Below are 12401 nucleotides of genomic sequence, written 5' to 3'. Positions count from 1 at the left end.
TTTTTTTCTCTTGTAGTTGATTTGTAGTCTTGTATCCTTGTGGTTGGAAATGATGCTTGATATGATTTCAATCTTAAATTTATTGAGACTTGTTTTTGTGGCCTAGCGTGTGATCTTTCCTGAAGCCCATCTGATCTAATGTTTCATTTAAGGTGAATCTTTCCTTATGGATTTTCTGTTTGGATGATCTGTCCATTGATGTAAGAGGGGTATTTAAGTCCCCTACTATTATTGTGTTGCTCTCAATTTCTCCCTTTAAATTTGTTAATATTTGCTTTATATATTTAGGGGATTTTATACTGGATGCATAGATTCAATTGTTATATTATATCTTCTTTTTGGATTGATCTCTTTATCATTTTGTAATGTGCTTCTTTGTCCCTTTCAGTCTGTGTGTGTCTTTAGATCTGAAGTCTGTCTCTTGCTGGCAGCATATATATGGGTCTTGTTTTTTTTGTTTTTGTTTTTTTTTCATTCAGCCACTCTATGTCTTTTGATTAGTTATGTACTTATTCCCATTTTGTTAATTTCTTTCTGGTTGTTTTGTAGTTCTTTTTTGTTCCTTTCTTCTTTTTATGCTCTCTTCCCTTGTGACTTGGTAACTATCTTTAGTGTTATGTTTGGATTCCTTTCTCTTTTTTGTGTATCTATTATAGATTTTTGGTTTATGGTCACCAAATAGATATCTATCTATCTACATATATATGTGTGTGTGTGTGTGTATATATATATATATATATATATATATATATATATATATATATATATTTTTTTTTTACGTTGTGTGTGTGTATATATATATATATATATATATATATATATATATATATATGATTATTTTAAGTTGATGATCTCTTAAGTTTGAACATATTCTAACAACCCTGCATTTTTACCAATGCTTAACATATTTGACTTTGTATTTTATGTCTTTTTGTTTCATGTATCCCTTAACTACTTATTGTAGGTATAAATCATTTTATTGCTTTTATCTTTTAACCTTTTTACTTGCTTTATAAGTAGCTGATCTACTATCTTTACCATATGTTTGCCTTTATCAATGAGATTTTTCCTTTCATAATTTTCATGTTTCCAGGTGCAGTACATTCTTTCTTGCTTAGAGAAGTCCCCTTATCATTCCTTGTAAAATGGGTTTACTGGTGGGTGCTGAAATCTTTCACCTTTTGCTTGTCTAAAACTCTCTACCTCTCCTTTGTGGAGTGTTCTTGATTTTTTTCTTTTCATCACTTTAAATATATAATGCCACTCCTCTCTGGCCTGCAAAGTTTCTTCTGAAAAGTGAGCTGACAGTCTTCTGGGAGTTCCTTTGTACTTAATTAATTTCTTTTCTGTTGCTATGCTTAAGTTTCTCTCTTTATCTTTAATTTTTGCCATTTTAACTGCAATGTGTCTTGGTATGGATCTCTTTGGTTCACCTTGTTTGAGATTCTCTGTGCTTCCTGGACCTAGATATTTGTTTACTTTCCCTGGATAGGGAAGTTGTCAGCTATTATTTCTTCAAATAAGTTGTCTTCCCCATTCTCTCTCTCTCCTCTTTATGAAGCCCGTGTAATGTGAATGTTAGTATGCTTGATGTTGTCTTGGAGGCCTCAAACTGTCCTCATTTTTTAAATTCTTTTTTCAGTTCAGCTTGAGTGATTTCCATTACTGTCTTCCAGTTTGGTGATCTGTTCCTCTTTATTATCTAATCTACTATTGATTCCTTCTAGTGTATTGTTATTTCAATTATTGTATTCTTCAGCTCTGTTTGGTTCTAACTCTTTGTTAGACTTCTCACTGTGTTCATCCATTCTTTTCTTGAGTTTATTGAGCATCTTTATGATCATTACCTTGAACTCTTTATTGGGTAGATTATTATCTTCACTGCACTTAGTTCTTCTGGCATTTTATCTTGTTCTTTTGTGTGCAATATATTCCTCAGTTGCCTCATTTTGTCTAATTCTCTGTTTTTATTTCTATGTATTAGGTAGGTCAGTTACATTTCCTGATCTTGGAGAAGTGGCCTTATATAGGAAACATCCTATGGGTCCCAGCAGCACACTCTGCTCTGGTCACCAGAGGTATATGCTCTAAGGGTGCCCTTATGTGGGCTGCATGCACCCTTCTGTTGTAGTTGAGCCTACTACTGTGGGAGTGCTGGTAGACAGGGCTGGACCCCAGCCTGGTTGGCTGGCAGGCCCTGCCTCATGCAGAGGTTGCTGCCCCACTAATGGGTGGGGCTGGGTTTCCATGCAGCAGGCTGCTAGCCTGGGTTGGGGAGTCCAAGGCATGCTGCCAACTGGTCCACGGGTGGGTAAGCCTCCAACGCTACTAGGTGAGAGAGAGGACTCTAAACAGGCACTTGCCAGCACTAGTGTCCTCATGGTACAATAAGCTCTCCAAAATTGCTGCCACCAGCACCTCCCCAGGGGGAGTCCCAGTTGCTTAGTGCCTCTGCAGGAGGCTCTCCAAGATCAGCAAGTGAGTCTGACCCAGGCTTTTTTCAAATTACTGCCTCTGTGCTGGGTATCAGAGTGTGTGAGATTTTGTACGAGCCCTTTAAGAGTTCTATTTCCTTCAGCCCTCCTATTCTGCTGTATACAAGCCCCCCTGGTTTTCAAAGACAGACAGTCTGGGGATTCATCTTCCTGATGCAGGACCTCCAGGCTAGGAAGCCTGATGTGGGGCTCAGACTCTTTACTCCTTGGGGAGAACCTCTGCAATTGTGATTCTCCTTCCTTGTGGGTTGCCTATCCAGAGGTGTGATCTTGACTATATCATGTCTCTGCCCTTCCTACCTGCTCACTGTGGTTCCTTCTTTATCTCTTTAATTGTGGAAAATTAGTCTTCAGGTCATTCTCATCAATAGTTTCTCTGCAAATAGTTCTAATTTTGGTGTGCCCATAGCAAGAGGTAGCTCAGGGTCTTCCTACTCTGCCATCTTGGCCACACCCCCTTACCAGTGATCTTAGTTGTTATGGCTCTTGATTCTCTTTTAATTCAGATAAGACTCTCCTTCTATTTCCTTTCATATCTTTGACTCATCGAAGAAACCAGGTGAGTTATCTTACAAGAAATCTCACATTTTGAATTTCTTTCTTCATGGTGTCATTTAACCTGTTCCTCTATTGCCATTTTCCTTATAACTGGAATTTAGTTGTAATGGATAATCTAGATCAAGTTCAACCTTTTTTCTTTCCCTTTGCATCTATATAACGTGTTGTTTTCCCAAACTCAGTGAGACTAAATTGATCAGAAAATTCAGATGATAATGTTTGTCTGAATTAAGTTATTTTATTAAGGGTTGAAAATGGCAATTTTAAAATTTCCATTTTCTTTCACATTCAGTAGATGTAATTATTCTGTAAATAAGAACTTTTCTCCCTGAACTAGGGTTATTTGGTTATCTTGAAATACAGCAGTTACAAGAAAGACAGGAAGAAATTTTGTTGTTATCTTTAATGACTAATTATCAAAGTCAAGAGTTGGTGCCTGCCTTAGTTACCTCTAAGTAGATGAATAAGTTTCTTATTATTGCTTTTGTTATTATTAAATGTCTGTGTATGTGTGCACATGTAAGTATATATGTAAATGATTATGTAAGTATATATATGTACATATGTATGTGTGTGTGTGTGTGTGTATATATATATATATATAGATGCATACATACAATTGTGACAAGACCCCATTTATGTTCCAGGCTCATCTTATATGTTTCCTGTCCCAGACCAATAATCCATTGTTCTTCCAAGGAAACATGGTCCCTGTTATTGGGGAATAATATTTAAAGGAGACTATGATCTAGGTGGTAGAGGTGCTTGTTGCTGTGGGTTGCCCACTGCCCATTGAAAAAGGAAAGAACTTGGAATCACATATTAAAAAAAACAGCAAGTGTGTACTGATACTTTCTATTGGATATTTCATGAATTTTATTAATTCTTTGGTTTTCTATTTTTATCTTTTCTGTTACACTGAAAATCTTAGTTCCAAATAAAAATAATATAAACATAGTTAATTTTCCCTCTGTTATGGTATTTTATAGGATGAAATTCTTCTAGGGCCTCCCATACTACTGAGCCTTCTCTCTCTGTTTAGTGTTCCACTCTGGCTCAATTTGATTCCTAAATCCAGCAGTTTCCCTCAGGGTGAGTTTCTGTTCTTCTGAAAGTAGTATTTGTTAAATATTTCTGAGATCTGCAAGGAGTTAGGCTACTACCACACTATGTGATATCATGGCCCTTTTGCATTCAGCTTCAACTCAGAGCTTGTGTAGGTCTATCAAATTGTTGTGAATATTCTTAGACACATTTTAGGTTTCCATTCAAGAGATGGTCCTCTGCTATTTTTTTTTTAATTTATTTTTGGCTGTGTTGGGTCTTCATTGCTGTGCACAGGCTTTCTCTAGTTGCAGCAAGAGGGGGCTTCTCTTCATTGTGGTACATGGGCTTCTCATTGCCGTGGCTTCTCTTATTGAGGAGCATGGACTCTAGGTGCGTGGGCTTCAGTAGTTGTGGCACGTGGGCTCAGTAGTTGTGGCTCACGGGCTCTAGAGCGCAGGCTCAGTAGTTGTGGTGCACGGGCTTAGTTGCTCCGCGGCATGTGGGAGCTTCCTAGACCAGGGCTCGAACCTGTGTCCCCTGCATTGGCAGGCGGATTCTTAACCACTGTGCCACCAGGGAAGTTCCCGTCCTCCGCTTTTTGGAGATGAGCATTTGCTGACAACTTTGCAGTTCTGTGACTATATAGTAATCCCAGTAACTCTTCCCCTTTCACTATCCATCACCTAATGTTACACTGCTGCTCTTCTTACGCCGGTCCTATCGTTGTCCGTAGTTTGTCCATAGTGCCCCACATTTAAGAGTTTCTGGGGAATCCCCATCACCTAGTTTTGTTGATGTCATCCACGTGCTTTTTCTTTTGTCATCCTATTGCATCTGTTTCGGCTTCAGGAGCAGTTTGGAGTCATTAAAAACCTTGTTACTAACATGCCCCTGCCATGATCCAAACCCCATGTGTACATTTTTAAATGAATTTAAATCTAATTTAAAATAAAATTAATTTCTCTTTGCCTTCAAAGCTTGGAACTCTAGAACAATAATCCGCACTCAGTGTCTATGTTCTCATCTTCTAGCACTGACAATCTCCTCCCTCAACTACTTTATTAAAATGTCTGTGACCAAAAAGTCATAAGCGTAATTCACCACATGCAGCAGACTCTCTTATGAGCCTTTTGATTATGTGTGACTCTGTTGACTTCTCCCTTCTTGCAAATACCACCTTTAACCCCAAATGTTCAGTTTTATTCCCTCTCTTCTGCTGGCATCTGAGTGTACGGTATTCCTTCACTAGATTCTGCTCTGATGTTCCTCACTTATCTGCACAAATGCTCATGAGGCGATCTCATGGACGCTCATCACTTCCATGGTGACCCAATGCTAATGAGTCCTGCTGCCTATTTTTGAAACATCAGCAAAACACGCTTAAAGGGCTTCCCTGGTGGCGCAGTGGTTGAGAGTCCGCCTGTTGATGCAGGGGACGCGGGTTCGTGCCCCAGTCTGGAAAGATCCCACATGCCGTGGAGCGGCTCGGCCCGTGAGCCATGGCCGCTGAGCCTGCGCGTCCGGAGCCTGTGCTCCGCAACGGGAGAGGCCACAGGAGTGAGAGGCCCGCGTACTGCAAAAAAAAAAAAAAACACGCTTAAAGAAAAAAATTAAAAATAAATAAATAAATAACCTTGGGATTAAGAAAAGCAAATTTGCCTTTCCCACTCTGAGAGTTAAATTTGAAAATCAGTACTTACTGATTTACAGTAGAGATAAACACGGTTACCTTTTCAGGCTTTCTCTCTTTTTAGGTTTCCCTTTAGAGAAAAATGGGCTCCCAGATTACCATCACTTAATTCACGTTCTTTCGATGGAGAAATGTTTATTTGCTTCTTTTGCTAAGCTCAGTCTCATACCCAGATCCATGCCTCCCCCAGAGACTGCTCCTTTCTTATCTCAATATTGTCATAAAGAAGTTCCTCTTCAATGCAAACAAGACCATTCCTAAGATATTCTGAACATGCAGACCACTGTGTTGTCATTAAAGCTACCATGGAATAGATGACAGATGCCATTCATTTCCTAATTCATTTTCTCTACATTTTTGAAAAACGTGAGCATATTTTTACTGTAGTGATTATTCTTGCCCTTAAAAGAGGCAACAAGACATAACTATAATACAAGGGATAAAGTATCAATTGACGTGAAAAAGAACAGGTTAAAAAAAAAAAGTATTTTCAAGTTCAGAGGAAAAATCAATTAATTATGACTTACGTTTGTTCTACACCTGAAAAGACAGATGGGCTTTGGCTATTTTAAGGATGTGAATGGGGAAGAGGAATCCAGATAGAACATTATCAAGGGCAGTAAGTGGGTATTCAGGTGACATGGTTTTAATTACCCCAACGTTTAAAAACTTCCCGTCACGTCTCCCGCACAAAACATCATGACAAATAAAATAGACATTCACTGCATGGATCGATTTTACATTCTAAAGCTATAAGGGCAAAGGTCAGATATTTTGCACTTGATTTCTAATACCAAGATGGTCATTTCACACTTCTAAACTGCTGCATGAAGTGCTAATGCGTCCCCGTGTGAATGGATTGCTGATTTGTTTGACAGACGGGCCAATAGCAAGCCAACTATAAAGATTCTGCAAAAGGTCAATATTTTCTCAAAGTACAAATCCCATTAAAAAAAGGCACAAAATGGACATATTTAGCCCAGTGGAATAAACTTGCTTTGGGGTTTTCTTCACTCAAGAATAATCCTGGAAGGAGTTAAGAGAGTGTGATTATTTCTTTAACTTTGGACGTGGATAATTTCCCCACTATTGTTAGACATGATACAGGGAACAAGTTGGCACCAGGGACCAGTTTCATGGAAGACAATTTTTCCACGGATCAGAGGGGGTGGGGGGGGATGGTTTAGGGATGATTCAAGCACATTATTTCTATGTTCAAGCACTTTATTTCTATGATTATTCCATTATAATATATAACGAAATAATTATACAACTCACCATAATGCACACAGGAGGCAGAGCTCAGGCGATAACATGAGCAATGGGGAGCAGCTGTAAATACGGATGAAGCTACGCTCGCTTGCCCACCACTCACCTCCTGCTGTGCGGCCCGGTTCCTAACAGGGGCTGGGGATCCCTGTTCTATAGGACCCTGCCCTGTTCCTCCAGATCTATGCAGGGTAGGAGGCATCATGATGCTGGTTGGTATTGCCAATGACATAACATACAACTAACAGGGCAAGGAGGCATTGTCAGCAAAACAGAAATCATATTGGGTCAAAGGAATTTGGAGCTTTATAAAAGGTGAAATTATTTCACTTGAAATATCCATATTTGCATTGTACTGTATTGGTATTGGTTTAAAAAACCTTAAATTGCTGGGCCTCCCTGGTGATGCAGTGGTTGAGAATCCGCCTGCCAATGCAGGGGACATGGGTTCGAGCCCTGGTCTAGGAGGATCCCACATGCAGCGGAGCAACTAGGCCCGTGAGCCACAACTACTGAGCCTGCGCATCTGGAGCCTGTGCTCCGCAACAAGAGAGGCCGCGATAGCGAGAGGCCCGCGCACGGTGATGAAGAGTGACCCCCGCTCGCCGCAACTAGAGAAAGCCCTTGCACAGAAACGAAGACCCAACACACCCCAAAATAAATAAATAAATAAACAAATTTATATTAAAAAAAAAACCTTAAATTGCTAAAAATATTTTGGGGAAAATAAATGAAGGCTTCATTTCGTTCATGAATTCCACAATTTTGGTTGAGTCATCCCAGAGCACTAACAAAGGAAGACAGAGACAGATAGAAAACTCAGTGTTGATGAATTTTTACCTGACACAAAAAGTCTAGCACTGTTACTCTGCCTTGTCTCCCCGGTGTATCTGTGCCGTGTGATACAGCGGTAGTTATACAATCCATCTTCATTCTGTACATCTTTAATATACAAGGCTCCCGTGGATGTGATGAGAAATCTAGATCCTGAAATCAAAGAAAATGATTACCCCATTAAAACAGAACAGAAGCAACGGAGTCATGTAAGCAAAGTCATTGAATAGTTTTTCTTCACTTGAAGGAAACTCATGTGAAGGAAAATAAAAGGTGTGTGTTTGTATGTGTGTGTTACTTTAAGGGCCTGAGATATATATTAATTCTTCAACTATCCTAAATTAAGAGGTTTTAGTAAGTATGCTACCCAATAAATATATACTTGTAAAGCCTACTCTCATGAATTAATTTTTTAGGTCATGTATTTATTTAACAGCAACAAAATAGGCATATAATTAGTATGTAGCTAATTTAGCATATTTTCTTTGATCATCACTTTTCTCTAGAATGTGACAAATTAAAGGAGTATTAACTTTCTTTTGTAAATTTCTACCTCATGTAAATATAAACTTTTGCCTCAGTTTGAAATATTGCAATAAACACACAAAAGTGTTAGACTATAGAGCAATAATACATTCCACAATCTTCCCAGGAAAGACTGTCTTATTTCCTCAATAATAACCAACACTTACCTCTATATTCTAAGACAAAGGTCAGTTCCTCCTATATTCAGTGTTTTAGAGAACACTGCTATTTCCTAATTACTCCTCAAATTATTGACAATAACATCTTCACCTCAGGGAGAAAAAAGCCATACCCAGCTGTGCCTCCTTCGTATCAGCACAGGACAAAATGTGTTCTCCGTGACCTGTGATTTTCACCTCTACAACTATTTGTACAGAAATGGCTAACATTAAGAGATCAAGCATCAGTGCTGCTTGAAGAAGAATAAAGATGATTTTCCCTTTGAAAATGTAAATCTCTAAAGACAATTCTTCATTGTTCAATTATAATTTGATGATACACCAAATAAAAGCTAAGGAGTAAATCTCAAGGTGAGTTGTTGCACCTACATGGTAGTGACTCAAGATGCTTTCTACCACTGTTAGAGTCTTTCCTATGGAATATTTCTCCATCTGATGCAATTCTACTTAAAAGATAATGTGGTTTTGTCTCTTTGGGGAAGGACTAAAATGCCAAAAATTCACCTTCTTTTTAACTGTTTTCCTTAGGTTCATTTGAAACTGCCTTGGGTTTATTTTAATCAAAATTTTCCAGGAGTCTTGAATTCATTAATTTTAGGTCTCAAATATTTAAGTTGAGCCAACCCTTGGTTATTTCTTGGTTATTTCTTATATTTTATTCATAGGGGTGGGATATGGAGGGTGGGAGGGAGACGCAAGAGAGAGGGGCCATGGGGATATGTGTATACATACAGCTGATTCACTTTGTTATACAGCAGAAACTAACACAACACTGTAAAGCAACTATACTCCAATAAAGACGTTAATTTTTTTTTTTTATATGGGCTTCTTTGGTGGCACCGTGGTTAAGAATCCACCTGCTAATGCAGGGGACAGGGGTTCGAGCCCTGGCCCAGGAAGATCCCACATGCCGCGGAGCAACTAAGCCCATGAGCTACAACTACTGAGCCTGCATGCTGCAACTACTGAAGCCCATGTGCCTAGAGCCCGTGCTCCACAACAAGAGAAGCTACCACAGTGAGAAGCCCGTGCATCACAAGGAAGAGTAGCTCCTGCTTGCCACAACTAGAGAAAGCCTGCGCATAGCAATGAGATCCAACACATTTTATTTTTAAATAAATAAAAATAATTTTTAAAAAGTCTTAAAAAAATAAAAATGGCTTATTACTTCTTATGCAATATGAAAGCAATTCCATGGACATGAACAAGAAAAAAATCATAAAACAACTACTGATCTAGCATAAGCTTTCCAAAAGAATACCAACTAACTACTAAAGAAGGATAAAATATCTTTAAGTAATAAATTTACTTTTTAAACAACTGCATTAGTTACTTATTTTAAAGCATGCTATAAATATGCTAAATATTAGAATAGCTGAAAAAGAAAATGGTGTATATTCCAGATATTTTTGCATTATCTTCCCCCTAAAAAAAGCAACTAAAAATACCACTTGTCATATTTCATCACATGCCAAGCATTTCTTACCAGTATATAATGTGTATAATTGAAACATTTTTTTCTTTCAATATATTTTGCATACTTACATAATGCTTTCATAATCAGTTCCTTTAAGGTACAGAGTGATAGACAGAAAAGAGGGACGAAAAAGATACTGCATTAACTCCTGTCACCTCTCTAACACAGAGTCTTTTCATTGGAATTGACAGGCCATCAGCAGTGGCTAAATGTAAGGAAAAGCATCGTGTGCACGGCTGCTCAGAGTGCTGAGAGATGCTCAGGGTTGCAGCAGCAGCCTGCACTCATTACTCCACTGATTCCTGAGAGGGCTCTGGTCTCCAGGCACATTTAATTTGATCACTCACTTTGCTCCTGGAATATCTGACTTCTTTTTACCCACTTAGCATGCTAAATAAAACTCTCTTAAGACATGTTGTTTCAGAAAAACAGGAACCCTGTCTGAAACATTTTCTGAAATATTCACAGGAAAGAGAGAAGGAGGTGACTGAATTCCTGGGCTAATTTGAACCATCTCTGTCTAACCCTTTACTTCTCGTTAAAACACATCCCCAAACTGAACAGTATTTTAAAATTTAAAATAAGGATGAAGAATAGAAGTCTTTGATTAGGACAGGGCTGCGAAGACCCAAGGTTCAGTCTGAACTCCCGAGACACGTGGAACCCTCAGGACAGTGAGGGACAGCACAGCCGCTAGAACACCAGGCTTCACAGGGACAAGGAATCTTCTCATCCACCCCCTTGCTTGCCACTGCACCCCGCTTCCTGTCTTACTTCACCAGAGGGTTTTGTATCATATGGAATAAATGGGTTTATTCACAGTCTTAAATGAAATTGAAGAACGTGCTTCTGTTAAAATAGGCAAATATTAAAATACAAAATATTAATAGCAATAAACTGCACACACACACCAACTGTCTCTCTCTCTCACACACACACATATGCACACGCACACACACAGACATATACACATACACCCTTTACTACTCAGAACTGTCTGGTAATATACAACTGTGCAAAGTCAAAATTCTATAGGTAACTTTCTTTCCCTTGGAAAACTATCAGCACTTTAGGTGGAAACATTACTAAAATACAGTAGATACATTTTGTCATGTTAAACACATTGCAAATCAGTCAGTTAACAATAGTGAGTGATTTCTGGATTCAGGGTCATCATTGTGGGCGTTGATTATTGAGCCATGCTGCTCAGTTATTAGAGGGATATCTTGGAAGCTACCCTGGCTTCTCAACATGCACTAAATGGTCCAGAAATTCAAGCCCCTGCTTCTGTCTTTCATATTTTATCTGTTCCCTCCGTTACTACCAGGCTATTAGCTGTTACTTCTCTCTGCTGTCTGTATCCCTGTGGGCACACACCCAATGTGATGCTTTCGGTATGCTGAGAGGTAGAAACTAGACATACCAAAGCTGTTAGAAGTTGGCATAAACTAAGAGTAAATGGGTATCAAGTGACTGCTGGCATGGTTCTCCAATGTTCGTCGACATGAGCTGGTATGTTAATGCCACTGAAGTAAACCCACAGCTTGGTACCAGTTCAGCCAGCCTGGCTAAGCTCAACACAGGGACTAGTGGGATATTTCTATCTAGAAACATACAAGTACCAAAGAAAATGGGGCATCTGCATGATTCGGAATGTTGTAGAACACTCAGGGTAGAAGTCCTACAGCCACATTCCTCCTGTCATGGTGCTGAGCGGTGAACACATAGAGCATGGCAGGTCCTGAGGCTCAGACACAATGCCTTTTGGGTTTCTGACCAGCGTCAGAGGCAGAGAAATAGCAACAGTTCTAGAAATCCATTTTGTCAAACTATGAGTAGTCAACCGCAGACAGCAGGCATGCGTGTCCTCCTGAAGGGAGCGTGCGGGAGCTGATTCTAGGAGGTGCCACGTGTTCTGGGTGAACAGGAAACCAGAGCTGAGAGGTACATCAATTCACTGGGCCAGCACTGTCCTGGGCTCCGAGAACCCAAAAAGGAATGAGACACAGCCTCCGTCTTCAGGGAGCTTACAATCTAAACAGATTTGAGTCTCAGGGTTAGAGACGTGGCATCAGGTAAGAAAACAGTATGGGAGGAAAAAGGCTGGATTATAATCCGGGGAGAGGCTTATCTTCATCTGGATGAAGGGAAACACCATTACCGAGGGAGGAAAAATTGATACTTATCACCAAACCTGTACTCATCCTTGTGTATTATTCTGATACAAATAATTAGCTGTATATGTTCCCTTTATTAACCTGCTTGCTCAATCTACTCTGCTATTTTTTTTCCTGTTCTTATAAAGTATCGAGTTAAAAGCTCTTTCC

At 39.2% G+C, this 12401-nt stretch overlaps 1 protein-coding gene across 1 annotated transcript in view; it reads right to left on the bottom strand.

Moving 5' to 3' along the window:
- Window positions 1-12401, bottom strand: part of LOC103088094 (Down syndrome cell adhesion molecule-like) — a 433151-nt gene that overhangs the window by 93114 nt on the left and 327636 nt on the right. Inside the window, exon 6 of the mRNA XM_007452883.1 lies at window positions 7900-8046. Within this exon, the coding sequence (XP_007452945.1) occupies window positions 7900-8046 (147 nt within the window). The remainder of the gene's footprint in view (window positions 1-7899; window positions 8047-12401) is intronic.

The sequence above is a fragment of the Lipotes vexillifer genome, unplaced genomic scaffold (assembly GCF_000442215.2).
Source record: "Lipotes vexillifer unplaced genomic scaffold, Lipotes_vexillifer_v1.1 scaffold478, whole genome shotgun sequence".
Taxonomy (NCBI): Eukaryota; Metazoa; Chordata; class Mammalia; order Artiodactyla; family Lipotidae; genus Lipotes; species Lipotes vexillifer.
This window is presented reverse-complemented; position numbering and strand designations above follow the sequence as displayed.